Source organism: Hyalella azteca, unplaced genomic scaffold (genome assembly GCF_000764305.2).
Source record: "Hyalella azteca isolate HAZT.00-mixed unplaced genomic scaffold, Hazt_2.0.2 contig11474, whole genome shotgun sequence".
NCBI lineage: Eukaryota > Metazoa > Arthropoda > Malacostraca > Amphipoda > Hyalellidae > Hyalella > Hyalella azteca.
The window spans coordinates 16,097-36,594 of record NW_025941473.1 but is presented as its reverse complement, the minus strand read 5'-3'; the positions used below and the strand labels follow the sequence as shown (position 1 = coordinate 36,594).

Genomic DNA, 20,498 nt, shown 5'->3' with positions numbered 1-20,498 from the left:
ATAAGAGTATCGTGCTGGCAGCCCGGCTTGTGTGTAATAAATTAGGTAAAAATGTGCAGTTTGGGGACTTTGCGTTGCGTGATAATCGCAATGTCAGAACTTTAGTTCTTGAATTTTCATCTAATTTTCAATTTTTTGGCCAATACTTTGTCCTGATAATTTTTGCGTTACTACTATATTGCGGCAAGCTCATCCTCCAATACTGTAAAGCAATAGCACACGATAAAGAGAGATCATTAGTATCAAAAATCCGATAGAAAAATCATATCTCCAAGGCTTATTTAAGCAAAAATGAACTTGAATATTTATAAACCTCATTCAAACAAGCTCGTCGAGTGATCATATTGAATCCCAGACTTGAAAGTCGTGGGTTTCTAATTTTAATGCATCTCCAATTCTCACCTTCACTCGTTGATCGTTTGTGTCTGTTTGACCAAAATCATATTTTACTCTTCGCAGTAGGTCATAAATCATGATATTTATAAAACGGGGGGTAAAATTGGCAAGTAACATTTTTTACCTCATTTATTTTAAAATTATAACATGGCGAATCTATCACTCTCGACTGACAAAATTTCATCATCAAGGTCCATGTTAGTGAACAAATTTATTCCAGCGAGATTAAAAAATATTCCTGTGTTCGTCCATCTGATCTTACGTAAAATCAGAGTGCCCGATCCTTCTCCTCTGTGACGCGTCTCTGGGATTCTCTGAGCTGCTAGAGTCCAGTCTTGAGTCAGGAATCATTTCCGCGGGCTCGAGATGCACGTTTTTGCACGACACTTCCCACAGCTTCTTCGCTAGATCAGAGTCGCACGATTCGCGCGACGAACGCGCTTTCTGAAACCACAAATAGAGAATCGCGCATCATAACCGTATTTTACAGTTCATTCGATATTCTACTTTATTTCACTAGGGGACAACGAACTATTATTAATTCATTACTTTTCCAAAGCCGATGGAAAGTTAAATTTGAACTCTTCTCACCCGGCAATTAACGTAGTAGCAGCCACTTTCGCATCCACCTTCCTCGGACAAGGCCAGGTATAGCTGCGTTTGTGCTCCCTGCGTTTCAGTCTGCCCAGTCAATTTAGCTTTTTGTTAATTAAAAAAAGAAATGCAAACACACTCCTTTAGATTTTTCTTCGAATCAAATTAAATTCCTGTAATTTCATTATGTTTGAAAGCCAGGTACATGTATGATTGTTGAACATCGTTGCTCGACATCATAGTTCTAGTTTTCTTAGAATATAAATAATTATTTGCCTGGCAACACACTTCGTAAAACGATATCAATTTAGGAAATCATTCGAAGAATACATAGTACAAATTGCATGCTCATCTAACTATGACCGCACTAAAAAGTATGCTATTAAACTCACCCTAAATATAATAGGGCTTATAAACCTGCCAAACAAGAACACGCTTAAAGCTTGATTAGGTCGCCTCAGAACTTCTGTGTTGACTGAACCGGGATGTAGGACGTTTGTTACCACCCCTGCAAAAACGTTTATATGAAATACCTGGATGCAAATTAGATTTGCCATTTAAAGTTAAAATATTTCCGTGCTTGGATTCCGGAAAATTGATCAACAATCACAATAAGAATTTAATGGAAAGAGCTCTAAAGTTGTACATGGCCAGAAATGTATTTCTGCACCATTTGTAACCACGATCTAGAATAATACACGAGACATTATTATGTTATCAAATTTTTAATGAAAAAGTGATTGGACCCAGATGATAAAACACGAAACTGCTCGGCCTTAATCCAAAATTGAAATTTTGCGTATAATGGAATTATTGGTAAATTCCGTCACGTGTAAGTGACGCACGTGTAAGAGGTTTGAATAAAAGTATGAATACGCCACTCAGACGGTGAGCATAAAGGAGTTAATCACAATAGAGAAGTAATAATAATATTATTAATCATAATAGAGAAGTAGAGCATTCATCAGTAATAACCTGATCCCTTCAGACGTCTTGCAAGTTCTTTGGTGAAGAGGACGTTTGCGAGCTTGGACTGCGAATACGCGTGCTCGAAGCGGTAGCGACGTCTGTCGAAATTCAGGTCTTCGATGTCCAACTGACCGTCTGCATGCAGAGCCGAGGAAACGTTGATCACTCGACTTGATGTTCCGGCTTTCAGTTTGCCTGGATGTTGTTTTATACGAGTACCTTAAATTGAACCTCCTAACATATACAAACTGGGAAAATTTACGTCTTAGAAACATATTCAAACCAATTTTTCAGTGCATAATTTTGTTCCAAGTCCTAGCTCTAAGTATTAAATATTTGTTCAAAGCGTACGGAATTAGGAATACACATGTTACCCATAAGCAGATGAGTAAGAAGGAAGTGTCCGTAATGGTTGGTTGCGAGTACGAGTTCATGTCCGCAGGAGGCCACCTCTTTATTCTTGGTTCCGGCAATGCCGGCGTTGTTGATCAAAATATGCAGAGCTTCTTCCTCCGCGTTGATCTGCGCGGCAAACTTGCGCACTGACGCAAAATCCGAGAGCTCCAAGTGGCGAACCACCACATTCGTGTTGCCGCTCTTCGATATGATGTCGTCTGAAAAGAAAGTCTCGAATGACAACGGGCCAATACTATAACATATATTGGAACCTTTCTTTACAATTAATGTTTCCCATCATGTGAATTGAATTTTCTTACCAGCGATAGGTTGCGCCTTGGCAAGGCTTCTACAAGCCATGATGACTCGAGCGCCTCTCTTGGCAAGCTCCAGCGTCGTCGCCTTGCCGATTCCTGCAACAGGAAAATGTATTCCGACGAATTAGACTGTGGAGGCTAGTTCAGTTCTGAGTGTGTGCATATCTCTTCTTTTATTCCTGTTATTTTTTCTCTATTGGAAGTTATAATTTCAAAGTATTTAACTCTGTGCTACAAAATTACAACCGAAATTCTCAGGTTTGACAGAAAATTTTGACTTTTAATGAACCAATCAATAATTTAGTGGATTTAAGGTATATTTTAAAATGCCAGTAATTTCATTGTCGTTAAAATGAACTAGCGATGTCGTCAGATATTACAGAATACGAATACTAACATCAATTGTTTATTGCTGTCACAACAGACCTGCAGTAAATAACAAATTCAAATCCAACAACAGACATATTAATGTTAAATGAATACTATCACTACGGGGTCTCTCCCTTACGACACAGAAAGGAAGCCATAACATTCATGATCGTTCCGTCACTGTTCTAATACCATGATTATTTATTATTATTATTATTATTATATAGCTCTGTTATTTTACGTAGAACACGCTGGTAAATGAAGCTCACCTGCACTAGCTCCCGTAACAATGACAGTTTTTCCATCGAGGCTCACGCCATCAGGACATTTTCTGGCCATCCACCGGTTAATGATGCCAAATATAACTAAACTTAGGAAAATGAAGGTAATAAACGTAACTACACTCAAGAATATCCACAGACCTACTGACATGATGAGAAAGTTTTCGTATGGAAGTCTCTGCGTGTAGAAATGGGTTGCATAAATATTGTTTATATCTGTATTTGAATTATTTGGCCGAGAGCCTTCCAAGGTAAATCGTGGACAGAATATATTAAAATCATCTCCATAATTGATGAAAGCGACAGTCAATAGCACGCAAGTTGCCACTCAGCAGATACCACAAGTTAATCACTAAAAACATATAATTCTTCTCAGAACTACGATTCATATAGGGTTCTATTGCCACCTTATAACTAATAAGCTTTTTCTATCGTGTTAGAAAATTGTGAGTCAATTTTGTGAACAAAATAAATCGTTTATTTTGAGGGCCAGCGATATGAGTGCTGAGGCTAAGTTTACCGCATTGACGGAATGACGGTAAAACGTTGCTCTCAAGCCGACGGAAAATTAATTTTTGATGTTTCCTGTTAAATTCGAAGCAATATTTGACATACATCCAAATTCAGGACATCGTCAATAATAGATGGATAATTATCTTTATGTTAAGTTTCTATCATCGACCCGACGTTAGCGTATGTTAATTTCACTCTCTCGTCTCACCAAAATAAGGTCATCATATAGAATTTGGAGAACGAAATTATCATTAAAATTACATAACCCTTCTGATATTTCATCGATAATTTGTGAACGCCACTAAAAGCCTAAATGAACATCGCCGAATTTAAAATATTCATGAAAAACGTTCGAAATCAGCCTGCAAACGGCACTGCTAGAAACATTTCTATATGTGCATTTTTTCGTGTGTACGCTAATTTGTTGAGAAGCAACACATGGCATTGAATTTTTTGCAAAGTTTCCATAGTTGAACGTTAACTTTTTAGTTCTGTAGTGAATCTTCAGCACAAAACTATGACAGCCTACCCAAACGACGAACAGTTCGCGACTGAAACTCGACCGTGTCGCCGTGGTCCGGTATTTGTAGGACTGCTAGGAGCGGGCGGAGAGTTCACATTCTCTGCCCGGAGGCACGCGGGCTGCTGCTTGTTGGACGGTGGCAGGAGCTTATATTTTTTGCGTATTTTCATATGAACCAATAAATAGATCCATGCCCTTATTGGTGGAGCTCGTAACGCATCAAACTAAGGATTTCATGGCAGTCATTACGATATAAAGGCTTTGAATTTAAATATTCAATGTTTTCATTAGAGAGACTTATTTCACTTGTTATTGACGTCCGTCCGTAACTTCACGTCACGGACGGACAAGAAAATGAGCTCTCTGTCACTCACTGCAGTGAGTAGTGATCTATTTTTTTCAATTATTCTACCATTTAAGAAAAGCCCTGATAAACCCTATTTATGCCCTGAGAAGCCCTATTTAAGCCCTGAGATGGATTAAGTGGCATTTTACAATGATCATTTGCGTCTACGAGATTATTATGGCCTAATTCACGTCATCTAAAATAGAACAGAATAGAAGTTTCGGCACTGAAGAAATAGGCCCATGGCCTGTTGCCCTTTTCGTGACTTGATTCACAAGGGATCGGGCCTTTAGAACCCGATCTTTCCATAACTGACGATTGATTGAGATAGCTGCTGGACTTATTGCCTGGTCCGTAAGTTGCTAGGCATTTTAAAACTGAACATATGCACCGGCATATCTTCATCTAGTCTGTACTTGAAGGCGTTCATACTCGGAGCGTCAACGATGCTATCAGGGAGGCTGTTCCACACGTCGGTGATTTGAAGCGAGAAGAAATGTTGTCGCGTGGACTAGTTGCAGCGCAGTTTTTTTTAGTTAATAGCCGTGGCCCCTGCTGATGGTTCTTGTTTCAAATTATAGTAATCCTTCTGGGACCTTGTATAAGCCATGAGTTTACTTGTATGCTTCAATGAGGTCCCCACGCAGACGTCGATAACTGAGGCTCGGAAGCTTCATAATCTTTCATCTTTCCTCATAGGACTTGCCTTTCAAGCCCGGAATTATCCATGTTGCACGTCTTTGAACACTCTCTATTATTTTTTGTCCGTTTCAAGTTTCGGTGACCACACGACGTTTCCAAACTCTAGGTTCGGACGCACGACGGCAACAAACTGCTTCATGGCTTCTGCATCTAGGAACTCGAAAGAGCGTATGATCAGTCCAAGTCGTTTATTGGCTTTCCGCTTTATTAACTTGACCTTCAATATGCTTAGAAAATTTCAACTCATTGTCAATATTAACCCCTAAATCTTTTCCATTGTCGACTTCGACAGCATCACTCTGTAGTTGCAACCGTGTCTAATATCGTTTTACTAATGTTTCAGACTTTCAGTGATGTAAGAATTTCAACGTGAATATCAAAAGTCATGCAAGAACGCCAATACTTTAAAGCAATAACCCACGATGAAGAGAGGTCAATAGTATCGAAAATCTAATAGAAAATATCTACAGAACTCCTATGCTCGAGTCGACAAATTTGTTCCAAGTCAATTAATTCGATCGCTCTCTGTAGGCTAAGAGAGGTCCTTTACTTTTAGAGGTCCATGGCCGCTTTGAAGGATAAATCGCCAATTTCGTGGCGTCCACAGAGGAGATTAATATCGTTTGGTACTCATCAACAGCAAAAAAAAAATTCGTAACCTAGACGAGTCGTAGAAATAACATGTTCAGGGACTAATGAAACTCAAGACAATTTTATGAGTTAAATTACAAATTATCTTCAGCACTATTGAATTTATACGAGAGTAGACGTCCCAGATTTGACCCCAATGTGTTCGAGAAATATATCGCAGTGTTTCGCTCCGTAGAATCATTGTAAGAAGATGGTCTGATCTTTGGTGGGTTAATTGGGAACTAATCTGAAAAAGTAGATTGCTCTCTACAACTAAGTGTCCATAGCATATTAAACCGAACTGATGATGGAGCTGGTCTAAGAAACTTTTTCATTGAAGACATAGTGAATTTACTTGGCGTTTTCTTTGATTTCAAGTCCTTGGTGAACTTGCGATTTTAGTAGACTAATTATATAAATATTGATATTAAATCGCTTCCACGGATGCCAAAATATATGAGGTCCCGGCAAGTAAAACAAGGACGACTACGTAGCCTCACAACTACTGTTTACGAACAAGAGGTCTCGAAATCACAGAATTGTAAGCCAAAGAAATATAGGCGCTTCAAACACCGTTAACTTCGAAATTAATTTTCATTATTTAAGCAAAAACAAGTTTAAATATCTAAAAACCTCATTCAAACAAGCGCATCGACTGCCACTCATATTGAATCCCAGACTTAAAATTTGTGGGTTTCTAATTCAATTGACTAATTCTAATTCAATTGACTCGTTCAAATTGTGGGTGTAATGAAGTGTTGCTGCAAATTTCCCACTACTGCGTGTCAGACTATGAAGTTTAAGTAGGACCGACTCTGACGTCGGTGTAAATTTAGTATAGCCGTCAGATACTATGCCGATCCCGACTTGCGTCCTGGTTCCTCTCATATAGGATTTTGACTCAGACGCCAGGGTGAGTTGCGTGCTATGGTGGTGAAATCTAGCTTGGAATACTTGAATCCAATCCTTGGAATACTTGAAAATATCGTGATTTTTGTGTATATATGACTTGTCATGCGTAGATGTTTACTTTCTGTTTTCTGTTGTAGGATCGTGCGTTTTCTCATATCTTAATGCTCTAGCTCTCTCCTCGCATTTTGCTCTCATCGCACTTTAACTTCCTCCGCATTTAACTTGTTAGTTCGTTCATATGCCGCACCTCTGTAAATCATTAGTGTTATTTGTTTATATTTATTTGCCGTTTATCTTTAATAAACTTAAAACGTTTGTTCGAGTAACTATCCGCTCAGTCCAAGCTCTTGCTGATAAAACCAATAGGGAAGTTGCAATTGATTTCCGGTCATTGGTGGACGTGACAATTAGACCATCCGAACTTTTGGGGTGACGCGATTAATTAGCAATTATTCAAGACTAGTTCGTCACAGTGGGTTTTTCCTAATTCTCGAGTGAATTGAAATTTGTGGGTTTCTAATCAATTCTCACATTCACTCATTGATAGTTCGGGTCTGTTTGACCAAAATCATATTTTACTCGTCGCAGTAGGTCATAAATCATGATATTTATAACACGGGGGGTAAACTTGGCAAGTTACATTTCTTTAACTCATTTCTTCTGTTAACCCAGTTCTGTAACCCAGTGGTTACAGTTCAAGTTCAGAGTACCAAGATTGGAGCAGAGAGGCGCGGGTTCGATCCCAGCTCGGTGCGCCAGTTTCTGGTCAGAATCGACAAGGAGGCCGGGCGGTTAAGCACATCAGAATTGTAGCAGTGAGTTGCGAGTTCGAGACCGTAAAATGCCGTGAATGTTCTGCGATGTTAAGAATCGGCGACAGGCCTACGGCCTAATAAGCGCTGAAACCGCTATTATTATTATTATTATTCTAAAATTACAATATGGCGAATCCATCACTCTCGACTGACAAAATTTCATCATCAAGGTCCATGCTAGATAACAAACTTATTCCAGCGAGATTAAAAAAATATTCCTGTGTTCGTCCATCTGATCTTACGTAAAATCAGAGTGCCCGATCCTTCTCCTCTGTGACGCGTCTCTGGGATTCTCTGAGCTGTGTTTGCGAGCTTGGACTGCGAATACGCGTGCTCGAAGCGGTAGCGACGTCTGTCGAAATTCAGGTCTTCGATGTCCAACTGACCGTCTGCATGCATGGCCGAGGAAACGTTGATCACTCGACTTGGTGATCCGGCTTTCAGTTTGCCTGGAGATGGTTTTACACCTTAAATTGAACCTCCTAACTCATACAAACGGAAATATTACGTGTTAGAGGCATGTTTTAACCAGTTTTATAGTGTTAATCATAATTTTCTTTTAAATCCTAGCTCAAAATATTAAATATTTTTCAAGCGTACGGGGTTTGGAATACACATGATACCCATAAGCAGAGTAGTAAGGAGGAAGTGTCCGTAATGGTTGGTGGCGAGTACGAGTTCATGTCCGCAGGAGGCCACCTCTTTATTCTTGGTTCCGAAAATGCCGGCATTGTTGATCAAAATATGCAGAGCTTCCTCCTCTGCGTTGATCTGCCCGGCAAACTTGCGCACTGACGCAAAGTCTGAGAGCTCCAAGTGGCGAACCACCACATTAGTGTTGTCGCTCTTCGATATGATGTCTTCTGAAAAAGAAAGTCTAAAATGACAATGGGTCAGTACTACAATTTGTGTTGAAACCTTTCTTTACAATTAATGTATCCCATCATAGAAGTTTCAGTTCAGCCGTGCATGGTCGAGGGCGGTCGCACGTGTTTGTGGTCCCAAATTTTGAACTTTCACTGTGCAGTTTTTAGAACTCCTTTCGCATTTTTTATGATGCGTGTCAGCGAATGATCGAATTTCAGTGAAGTCAGTATAAGAGAGTGCGAATAGAAAGAACAAGCCTATAGTAAAAGTGTATTCATCTTAAATAACACGGGCTTTAGTCAGTGAGGGACGCTTGGTGCAGCATGTGAGGGCAACGTCTGCACTGCTTCACCAGCGCTGAACAATACAGCCTTTGTTTCTTGTCCAAGCTCTACTACCTTTTCCCAGAACACCTTGCTGCCGCTGATATCACCGCTTTCTGAAAGCCGCTTACTCTCAAGTCTGTAACCGAGTTTTTACAGCGCTTTGGAAATTTGTACAATTTTTACTCCTCTTGATTCAGTTTTTACCTTGTGTTTAGTTAGCTCTTGCATTTCATGATGACTGGTCAGAGAGGAAAAAGATTAATTTAAAAGGACTCCAGTCCTATTAGACCGAACACGAAGATCACATCGCACAATAAGCGAGGGGAAATTTGTAACTTTTGCAAACTGATTTCGCGTAACGTCAATGACGCTATAGTGTCCTGTGATCGTTGCGGGGATATCATCTGCAACAATTGTGCAAAGTTGAGCAAGACAGATTGCTCTGTTATTAGCAGAAACGAGACAGTACACTGGTATTGCCAACAACCTGCAACATGCGCTGTAAAGAGCGAAAAAATGGTGGAAGAGAAGTGCTCTTCTATGTTCTCTATCTTTAAGGGTGAGATGGAAGAAACTCACAAGGAAGAGTTGAGAAAGAGAGCTGAAATGGAGGAGAAGCACAAGAAAGAGTTGAGCTTGCTGCGCAGCGAATTACACTCATTACCAAACGAGCTGCGGGAAATGAAAGCTCATCTACACAAAACAGAAAATAGCGATAACACAGAAGGTACAGGCCCCAAAGAGGTCATCTCTGATCTCGCCAGCGAAAGCACTCGTGAACTGCTGGATAGTGAAAGAAAAAGACTTAACCTTGTTTGTTTTAACGTTCCCGGAAGCAATGCTTCGGACGCTGCTTTTATTTCTGATTATTGTACCAGGGAACCTAACGTCGTTGTGAATATAACGGCATGAAAGAGGCTGCGATCGAAAGACGCTACCGCCTGTAGACCGCTGCTGGTGAGTGTTCAGGATACAGCCCAGGTCGGAAATGTGCTTAAGGCTGCGAGAAAACTAAGTGAATTCCCAGAGTTTAATTCAGTCTTTGTTAAGAAGGATGCTACCCCTTTAGAGAGAGCGAATTTTCTGATGAAATGGCAGGAGAGAATCAGGCGGAAAAGCACGGAAACTCAGGTCAACCACTCACGATGTCAAGACAACACCGGCCGCACACGGTCAGTCAGCGAAGCTGGAAAACATTTAAGAAGTCATGTCCATAGATCCAGGCCTGTAAATAATGTAAGAAGTATAAGCATGTATCAAAGTAAAAGTGCACAACAAGTTCAAATGTTTTTACACGAACTCGGATACCGTTTGGAACAAAAAAGTGCACTGTTAACTGTGATCGCAAACGAATGTATAGACATTATTGATATTACAGAAACACTCCCCAAAAATCACGGGGGAAAAATTGTACCTGTTGAAGGTTTATACTGTTTTTATAACTTGAATGAAGAGCAGTGCAGTAGAGGTGTAGCTTTGTGGGTTAGAACCTCTTATGGGGACCAGGAAGTCAAGTTATCTGCAGAGCATCAATCAGCTATAGAGAATCAGTGTGTGCGAACTTTCTCTCAAAGGCAAAGATGGCCTCCTCATATGCGTCGTGTACAGATCACCAAACAGTTCCTCTGATAACGATAGAGTACTAAACAGCCTTTTACCGAGCATGACTTTCCGTAGGTCACACACGTAGATCGTTGATGACTTTAATCATCCAGAGCTAAACTGGACAGAAGGATCCTCTCCAAGGGATGGGAATCACCCAGCATCCGTGTTCATGGAGACTGTGAGAGACTCCTTCCTAGTCCAGCACGTTACCAAGCCAACCCATTATAGAAGTAAACAGACTCCCAATATTCTAGACCTGGTGTTAACTAGTGATGAATAATGTCAGATGAGCTTCGCCACGATGCTCTATTAATATTTCGAACTGTCTCTCAGGACATGAATGTGGCTGAGTCATGGTCATTTCTCAAGGACACGGTTATGTCTGCTGATGCTGCGTATATGTACCTAAATTAAGCTCGGTGGAGCCAAAAATTCTGTGGATGAACTGTAAAGTTCTAGCTAAGCTGAAACAAAAAGAAGGAAGCCTACCAGCGATATTTACAGTGGCGATGCTGATAAAAACCTATACGCCAGAGCTAGAAATCAAGCTAAATAAAGCTGTTGCACCGCAGTAAAAATCTTAGAAAAAAATATCGCCAAAAATGCAAAAAATAACCCGAAAGCCTTCTTTTTGTACGCTAGCTCAAAGTGCAAGACAACGGACGGTATTTCTGATTTGAAAATAGATCAAAGAAAGATATCCTCTGATGAGGGCAAGGCTAACGTTCTTAATCAGTTTTTTAGTAGCGTATTCACTGAAGAGGAATTGAACAGTATTCCAGCTATTTAGGAGCGCCCAGACGGATCTAAATTAACAAGTTTTGAAATACAAGAAGAAGAAGTTCTCAAGCGCCTGATCGCTCTAAATCCCGACAAGTCATGTGGACCGAACGGCTTCCACCCCAGATTACTCAAAGAGTTAGCAACCGTCCTAGCCGGCCCCTTGACGTGATTTTTTCGAAAAACTTCGAACGAAGGGATCTTGCCCACTGACTGGAAGAAGCTCAAGTGACACCATTGTTCAAAAAAGGTGACAAAAGCTGCCCAGGCAACTATCGTACTGTCAGTTTGACAAGTGTCGTTTGCAAGGTAATGGAAGCTGTTGTGAGGGATCGATCTATCGATCATATGGCTGTTAATAATTTCCTATTAGACTGTCAACATGGCTTTAATGCCGGTAGATCCTGCACCACTAACCTCTTGTCTACTCTGAATGAATGGACCCGCCTGCTGGACGAAAGTGAGCCAGCAGATGCAGTATACCTCGATTTTGCCAAGGTATTTGACAGTGTCCCACGAGAGCGGCTATTGCGTAAATTGAAGTTTTCGGGAATTGAGAGTAATGTACTGAAATGGGTCAGAGATTTTCTAGTAGGGAGACGACAAAGTGTCAGTATTAATGGGACCGTATCAGACTGGGCTCCTGTGCGCAGCGGCGTGCCACAAGGAAGCGTTCTCGGACCTGTTTTATTCGTTGCGTTTGTAAACGATTAGCCAGAAAGCTGACGTCTAGCGTGTGCTCGATGTATGCTGACCACACAAAAGTTTAGAATACAGTGAGAAATACGTCGCAAAAAGTACAGTTGCAAGGTGATCTTGACAGTTTGGTTAACTGGGCTGATAAGTGGCAGCTGGTCGTTTTCAATGCTGACAAAGGTAAAGTAATCCACTTTGGCAAGAATAATGAACAGCAAGATTACAGTATGAGAAGACATGGTTGCAATGACAAAGTGATGATGTCGAAGTCGACAATGGTAAAAGATTTTGGAGTAAATAATAGTAATATCGACAATGAGTTGAAATTTTCTAAGCATATTGAAGCTCAAGTTAATAAAACCAATCAAAGACTTGGACTGATCAGAAGCGATGTGTCTGTTGTTTGTCGCTGTCGTGCGTCCGAACCTAGAGTTTGGAAACGCAGTGTGGTCACCAAACTAAAAACTGAAAAAATTTAGTCGAGAGTGTTCGAAGACGTGCAACACGGATAATTCTGGTATTAAAAGGCAAGCCTTGTGAAGGAGGATTAAACTTAAAAGATTATGAAGCTTCCAAGCCTCCGTTATCGACGTCTGCGTGGTAATCTCATTGAAGTATGCAAGTATACCCACGGTTTATACAGTTCGCAGAAGGATTACTGGAATTTGAAACAAGAACCAACACCAGGGGCCACGGCTATAAACAAAAAAAACTGCGTTGTAACACATCCATGCGACATTTCTTCTTGCTTCGAGTGACCGTCAAGTACAACAGCCTCCCTGATAGCATCGTTGACGCTCCGAGTATAAATGCCTTCAAGAACAGACTAGAGTCTAGACGAATCTGTGCAGGAGCATATGTTCAGTCTCGATATGCCTAGCACCTTTCGAGCCTTGCAATAAGTCCAGCCGCTATCTCAATCAATTCGTCAGTCATGGAAAGATCGGGTTCATAAAGCCGGATCCATTGGGCAATCAAGTCACGAAAAGAACAAGAATCGGCAACAGGCCAAGGGCCTATTTCTTCAGTGCCGATATTTCTATTCTATGTGAATTGAGTTTTTCTTACCAGCGATAGGTTGCGCCTTGGCAAGGTTTCTACATGCCATGATGACTCGAGCGCCTCTCTTGGCAAGCTCCAGCGTCGTCGCCTTGCCGATACCTGCAACAGGAAAATGTATTCCGATGAATTAGACCAGTGGTTCCCAAACTTTTTCAGACTGGCGCCCCCTTAGGCTCCCTAGTGAATTTCTATCGCCCCCCACAGACATACGCCTCTTTCTTGAAATTTAGTACGCTGCAATTTTAAAAGAGAAAGGCTTAACACAAATGTGTATTTCACAAATAGAACTCCTTTTAGTGAACCACTGTATTTTTCAGCTGTTTTAACTGATTCAGCACTAGAAACCTAGGACGTCTCGGGCGAATTTACGGCCGGACTTGTAGCCGGTCTCACGACCAATCTCCAAATTCAATTATCAAGTAATATCTCCCAAACTAATGAAAGCAGCTCTATGAAACTTGGAACACGTATTCATCAGAACCGAACGGTGATGTTAGCTCGTAACTTTTTTTTTTTAATTCCAACTTCATTCGTGAGTTACGCGTATATTGCGAAACAGGCCGAAATTCGCAGTGATCAAAGAATTTCTTCCAAATATTGAACAGATTTGAACGAAATTTTGAATATATATGCCTAACTACCAAACAGTAATTTTTAGCTTATAAAATTTTTTGCGATTTTACCTTCGTTTGCGAGTTTTTTTTTTCATTTCACCGTCATTCTTGATTTCACACTTCCTAATATTCGGCCCGTATCGCCGGGTAATTTGTCACTTAAATTCGCGGCGATCAAGAAATTTCTTCTAAACTACTGAACAGATTTCAAGGAAACTTTGTATATAATTACCTAACCTCTCAACTCTGATGTTTAGCTGGTGACAATTTTTATTTTGCTTTCGTTGGCGAGTTATACAGATATAGGAGGAACGACCGGCTTTTCTACAGGCCGGTTTAACCAAGACAAAGGCAAAACGAAAAAATTGTAACGAGCTAAACATCACCGTAGCTGAGGTTAAGTATTTAAATACTAAATTTCGCTTAAATCTGTTCAGCAGTTTGGAAAAATTTATTGATTACTGTGAATTTAAACACGTATTGCTGTTTAAATCACTAATGAAAGGGAAATAAAAAAAAAACTCGCGAACGAAGGCACAATCGAAAAAATTTTCAGGAGCTAAACATTACCGTTCGGTAGTTAGGACTGCAAATTCAAAATTTTGTTCGAATCTGTTCAGTAGTTTTGAAGAAATTACTTGATAACTGTGAATTTAGGCCCGTATTGCCACATAACTCGGGCAAAAACAAACGATGGCAAAGTTCAAACAATTTACACGAGCTAAACATTATCGCTAAGTCCCAATGAATACGTGTAGGTACTAAGTTTCATCGAGTTAAGTTCATTGCCAATGACGGAAAACCCCTGATTTGGGGGGCGCAAAGCCCCCCGGTTTTACCCCGCGCCTCTACGCGTATTGTGCTTTGCACGAGCTGTCATTATTCTACTCACAGTACGTGCGATTGTAGAGCGAGGTAAAGTTTTCACTCTCGCAATCACACAGCCCAAACCTCTGCTCCAATCTCGCTGGAAGTTTCACCACTATAAGTCGAAATTGAATTTCCAAACTATTTTTGCTCGTGTGACTTTTCGATAAAATGTCGTTTTATATGCTTTTTTCACAAAAAAACGGTGTTTTTTTTTCACCCTTTTTCAGAGGGAAATTTTTTCCACGCTCAATATCTCCCACACCGAGCCATAACTTTTCCCCAAACTTTGCATGAGCATTCTCTCATCCATGGGCTGCATTATCCTGCAAAACTCGTCTCCAAAATTTTCCTTTAAGGGGGGACTTTTTTCATTTTTTTCTTTTTCCTGTCCGGCCGTTAATTTGTCTGAGACGTAAACACAGGAGAGGTTAAAAAACAGATCTGGGTGACAAAACCATCGCTGGGAGTCATATGCTGCACGTTTTGTGTACAAATCGTCACACAAACGTTCGAACTTCTGACTTCGACTTCGGACTATCGCCCCTTTATCGCCCCCCTACCGCCTTCTTCTTCCTTACCGCCCCCCAAAATCTTTCCACCGCCCCTAGGAGGGCGATATCGCCCACTTTGGGAACCACTGAATTAGACTGTGGAGGCTAGTTCAGTTCTGAGTGTGTGCATATCTCTTCTTTTATTCCTGTTATTTTTTCTCAATTGGAAGTAAGTATTCCAAAGTATTTAACTCTGTGCTATAAGATTACAACCGAAATTCTTAAGTTTGACTGAAGAATTTGACTTTTAATGAACCAATCAATAATTTAGTGGATTTAAGGGCTATTTCAATATGCCAGTAATTTCATTGTCAATAAAATAAACTAGCGATGTCGTCAGATATTACAGAATACGAATACTAACGTCAATTATTTATTGCTGTCACAACAGACCTTCAGTGAATGACAAATTCAAATCCAACAACAGACAAATTAATGTTAAATAAATACTATCACTACGGGGTCTCTCCCTTACGACACAGAAAGGAAGCCATAACATTCATGATCGTTCCGTCACTGTTCTAATACCATGATTATTTATTATTATTATTATTATTATTATATAGCTATGTATTTTACGAAGAACACGCTGGAAAATGAGGCTCACCTGCACTAGCTCCCGTAACAATGACAGTTTTTCCATCGAGGCGCACGCCATCAGGACATTTTCTGGCCATCCACCGGTTAATGATGCCAAATATAACTAGACTTAGGAAAATGAAGGCAATAAACGCTACTACACTCAAGAATATCCACAGACCTACTGACATGATGAGAAAGTTTTCGTATGGAAGTCTCTGCGTGTACAAATGGGTTGCATAAACATTGTTTAGAGTTGTATTTGAATTATCTGGCCGAGAGCCTTCCATGGTAAATCGTTGACAATACCGGTATATAAAAATCATCTTCACGCTTGATGAGAGCTATTTTCAAGAACACATAAGTTGCAACTCAGCAGATACTACAAGCTAATCACTAAAAACATATAATACGTACTGGTCATAACTACGATTCATAGGGTTCTATTGCCACCTTATAACTAATAAGCTTTTTCTATCGCGTTAGAAAATTGTGACAGTTTTCTTAGCAAAATAGATTGTTTCTTATGAAGGCCAGCGATATAAGTGCTGAGGCTAAGTTTAAAATGAATCTCTGTTCAAGCATTAAGATAACTCATGATGATCATGTTGCTGATGCACTTAACGCGTTAACGGTGACGGTAAAACTCTCAAACTGAAGGAAAACTAATTTCTGATGTTTCCTGTTAAATTCGAAGCAATCTTCGACATACATATAAATTCAGGACATAGTCAATCATAGATGGATAATTAATTTTTTACTGTTTCTGTATTATTACCGACGTTAACTTGCGAGTATGTTAATTTCACTCTCTCGTCTCACCAAAATCAGGTCATCGTATAGAATTTGGAGCCGAAATTATAATTAAAATTAGTTAACCCTGCTGATATTTCATTGTCAATTGTAAACGCTAATATAAACGCCTTAATATACCTCACCAAAATTTAAATATTCCTGGAAAACGTTCGAAATCAGCCTGCAAGCGGCCCTGCTTTAAAACATTTCTATCTGTGCATGATTCGTGTGGACGCTAATATGTTGAGAAGCAACACATGGCATTTGATTTTTTGCAAAGTTTCCATAGTAAGTCAAATTTTTTGTTCCGTGGTGACTTTTCAGCACAAAACTACGACATCCTACCCAAACGACGAACAGTTCGCAACTGGAGTCTGGAACTCTAACGGTGTCTGTATCTGTAGGACTGCTATAGGAGCGGGCTGAGATTTCACATTCTCGATCTGCCCGGAGGCACGTTGGCTGCTGCTTGCTGGACGGTGGAAGTAGCTTATATTTTTTGCGTATTTTCATGTAATCCATACCCTTATTTATAAAGCTCGTCTCGCACTAAATAAGGATTTCAGGCAGTCATTATGATATAAAGGCTTTAAATTGAAATATTATTTAATGTTTTCTTCAAAGAGACTTATTCGACTTAGTCCGTATACACATTTGTTTACGAAAAATATTCTCTTCTATTAGCTTTGTACTTCAGACTGAAAAGATTTTCTGACATAGAATGAGATCTTTTTTGTGTTGTGAACTAGGGTATTTAGTCCTAGGGTGTCGTCAAAAGCGTTCGATAAATATTTCTTGCTATTATTTGATATATAGGCAGTAATCACGACGTATTTATGTTTTTTCGGGCATTCCTTTTAGTCGTATTTGCGTTACTTGAATTTTCTTCAGCATCAGGAATCATTTCTTCTTGCGCGAGTTGCACGTTTTTGCACGACACCTCCCAGAGCTTCTTCGCTAGATTCATGTCGCTTGCGTTACCCCACAAACGTTCTTTCTGTAAACAATCATTAAAAGGCCCATGAAGATCATCACAATCAAACTATTTGGTATTAGGGTATTAGTATCCCGACAGTAAATGAAAGTAGCCAACAAAGCCTCAATACTTAGTTGAGATAGATTTTATTCGATTAAATAAATGTAAAATTGAGGTATAAACGTACGTCATTACAATCGAGACTAGAGCAAGCATGATTGTATTTATCAATGAATGGTCGAAGGAACGTTGCAATTTCATCTAATCTTACAAGTAATTCTTCTCACCCTACAATTGACGTAATATGAGCCACTCTCTACACCACCTTCCTCAGACAGAGCCAAGTACAGCTGCGTTTGTGCTCCTTGAGACTCAGTCTGAAAAGTCAGTTATGTTCATCGCAATTAGCAGGATAAGAGTTACTTGCATCGTCATCGTATTCAAATTTAAGTTCAAGTAGCATATTGTCATAATATGGCATGTTTAATTGATAATGATCAGTTAAAAATTGTTGCCGCGTCGGAAAACTGTTCATCAATATTAATAACAATTATTGGAGATGGCATTCAGCGAATAAATTCTAATCCTAATTATGTTCATGAACCTGCAAACACTCACCCGAGCTATAATACTTCTGGTTGAATCCAAGAACCGACAGATCATGGACTGATTCGGTCGACCATTGATTTCGGTGTAAACTAAACCAGGATCCACAGCGTTCGTCACCACTCCTGCACCGAGGCGTAAACACGATGCCAGTGAATTTAGGAAAAGGAGTAGAAAAATATAAACGTGTTATTTTCACAACATCTTTCATCAAATAGTCCTCATAACAATTTAGTACACAAGCACTTAGGTCATGGAAGCGGATTTTTGAAACGCAACCAACGAAAAACGCATCTATCTATTAAAAATCTCTCAACGGTACAATTTATACTCATAATTATGTATGTGTTCATTAAACGGTCAAAATCAAGTTCTTATAGTAAATGGGATCGGTAAGTATGAGAAAACGGCTTCGAAATTCGAACCTGTTCCCTTTAGCCGTCGTGCAAGTTCTTTAGTGAAGAGGATGTTGGCGAGCTTGGACTGCGAATAAGCACGAAAGTAGAAATAACGTCGTCTGTCAAAGTTCAAATCGCCAAGATCCAACTGCCTTCCAACATAACTGCTCGATGACACGTTAATCACTCGACTTGGCGCTCCGGACATCAGCTTGTCTGAAAATTAAGAACTGGTAATTCAGTTATGAGTAAACAAATAACTATGGGCGTAATAGGTTTCTCCGCCGACAGTGGGTATGCGCCTTATTCGAGTAGGCGCAGACATGCGAGCGTTTTTCATTGGCTAATCTTCGAAGGCTCGAGGAGCGTTACGTAGTGGCAGAAGCAGTAACATGCATTTGTACTCGAGACATAATTTTCGAGCAAGAGGCATCACCGATTCCCCTGCAAATATTTAGCCATGAAACAATCAACTCCCGGCAGAAACAAGATCATGAGGGACAATATTAAAGTGTCTACAGAAAGCATATTGCAACGAGTGAGCGACCGCTTTCAGATATTCAACTAAAGATATAGCTTGTTCAAACTTTGGGCTGTCCATGACTGTCATTGAGTCACCAGAAGAATAAACAGAACGAATTATATTATCTAATAAAAACGAAAGTGAAACCACGGCATTCCCAAATTAGCCCACACCCTCGGGGCAAACAGCGCTTAGAACGCATTCAAAGAAGCAAAAGATTATGCCCATGATATACATTTTCAAGACCCAGAGGGACAAGGAATTATTATTGTATTTATTAGTTAAATTTTGAGGGAGTCAAGGAGTTTCCGTTATGTTTATAAAAAGGTTCAAACTCATTTTTTTTGTAGTCAGGGCAGCCACTACTCAACAGTTTATTTCCATAGTTGTACTCATATGCTAACTAGATTACTATTACAATACAACAAATATACAATGAAATTTAGACTAATTTGCCTAAATATCTAAGGACGTCAGAGTACCGGAATTTCTCATTACCCATCAAGAGGTGAGTAAGAAGGAAAGGCCCGTAATGGTTGGTGGTGAGCACGAGTTCATGTCCACTGACGGCGAGCATTTTTTCTTTTGTACCGACAATGCCGGCGTTATTGATCAAAACATGAAGATCTTCCTCCTCCGCGTTGATCTGCGCGGCAAACTTGCGCACTGACGCAAAGTCCGAGAGCTCCAAGTGGCGAACCACCACATTCGTGTTGCCGCTCTTCGATATGATGTCTTCTGAAACAGAAATCTGAACAGTTACGATTTGTTCAAAATTAAAATTCCAATGCAATATACAAGTGAGACAGTCGGTCATGGCTATATGTAGCAGTCTCCCAACCTGCGACAGGTTGCGCCTTGGTAAGGTTCCTGCAGCCCATGATAACACGAGCGCCTCTCTTGGCGAGCTCCAGCGCCGTCGCCTTGCCAAGACCTGCCATCGGGAAAATTTGCCAATTATCGTTTCAACATAGAGTTCAGTTAGCTTTTATATAAATTCGCAGCTCTGGAATCCTATCGCTCCATAAATAATTAATTAAATTGTCTATGAGATTGAATTTTCAGATGCCGCCTTCAATGACAATCTTGTGCTCACCAGCGCTCGCTCCCGTCACGACGACGGTTTTCCCATCCAGGCGAACATTTTCCGAACATTTTCTGGTGAGGGCTCGGTAAATGGGGCCAAACAATAACAAAGATAATAAAAGAATACCAATTGGAACAGCTGAAACAATGAGAGCTGTCGCCCAAGGTGTCATGATACGATAAATAAAAAGCGATTGTCTGAAAACAAAACAGATTAAACAAAATAAAATAGAATGAAGCTATAAAAAATATAACTCTGTACTCACTACAGTGAGTGACAGAGAGCGCATTTTCTCGAAATCGACGAAAAAGTGAAATCACAGACAGACAGACCGACGGACATGACGAGCACAATAGCGCCTTTTCTTCATAAATGATAAAGCTATAAAAAATGAAGGACA

At 40.1% G+C, this 20,498-nt stretch overlaps 2 protein-coding genes across 2 annotated transcripts; both read right to left on the bottom strand.

Annotated features, from left to right (window-relative positions):
- Positions 1–526: 526 nt before the first annotated feature.
- Positions 527–20,236, bottom strand: LOC108683329 (retinol dehydrogenase 11-like; the record flags this gene model as incomplete). Its single annotated transcript, XM_047882872.1, is given in 7 exon segments — positions 527–840; positions 988–1,077; positions 1,383–1,498; positions 1,966–2,154; positions 2,334–2,573; positions 19,853–19,945; positions 20,108–20,236. Coding segments are annotated over 7 exon segments (1,043 nt in total), but the record flags the coding sequence as incomplete, so codon positions are not given.
- Positions 15,495–19,310, bottom strand: LOC108683324 (retinol dehydrogenase 14). The gene is made up of 4 exons (XM_018172627.2): positions 18,516–19,310; positions 18,103–18,215; positions 17,772–17,861; positions 15,495–17,505 (listed from the first exon to the last, which is right to left on the bottom strand). The coding sequence occupies exons 1-4, from the start codon at positions 18,694–18,696 to the stop codon at positions 17,332–17,334; spliced, it is 558 nt and encodes a 185-aa protein (XP_018028116.2). The 5' UTR covers positions 18,697–19,310; the 3' UTR covers positions 15,495–17,331.
- Positions 20,237–20,498: the final 262 nt, after the last annotated feature.

What these genes read in the sequence shown, in the direction of transcription:
- LOC108683324 (XM_018172627.2), bottom strand. Translation starts at nt 18,696, where the DNA reads ATGTCCGGAGCGCCAAGTCGAGTGATTAACGTGTCATCGAGCAGTTAT. An exon ending in ACGACGGCTAAAGGGAACAG is followed by an intron (nt 18,216 to 18,515) that starts GTTCGAATTTCG and finishes GCCTCGGTGCAG; the next exon opens with GAGTGGTGACGAACGCTGTG. An exon ending in CATATTACGTCAATTGTAGG is followed by an intron (nt 17,506 to 17,771) that starts GTGAGAAGAATT and finishes GATTGTTTACAG; the next exon opens with AAAGAACGTTTGTGGGGTAA.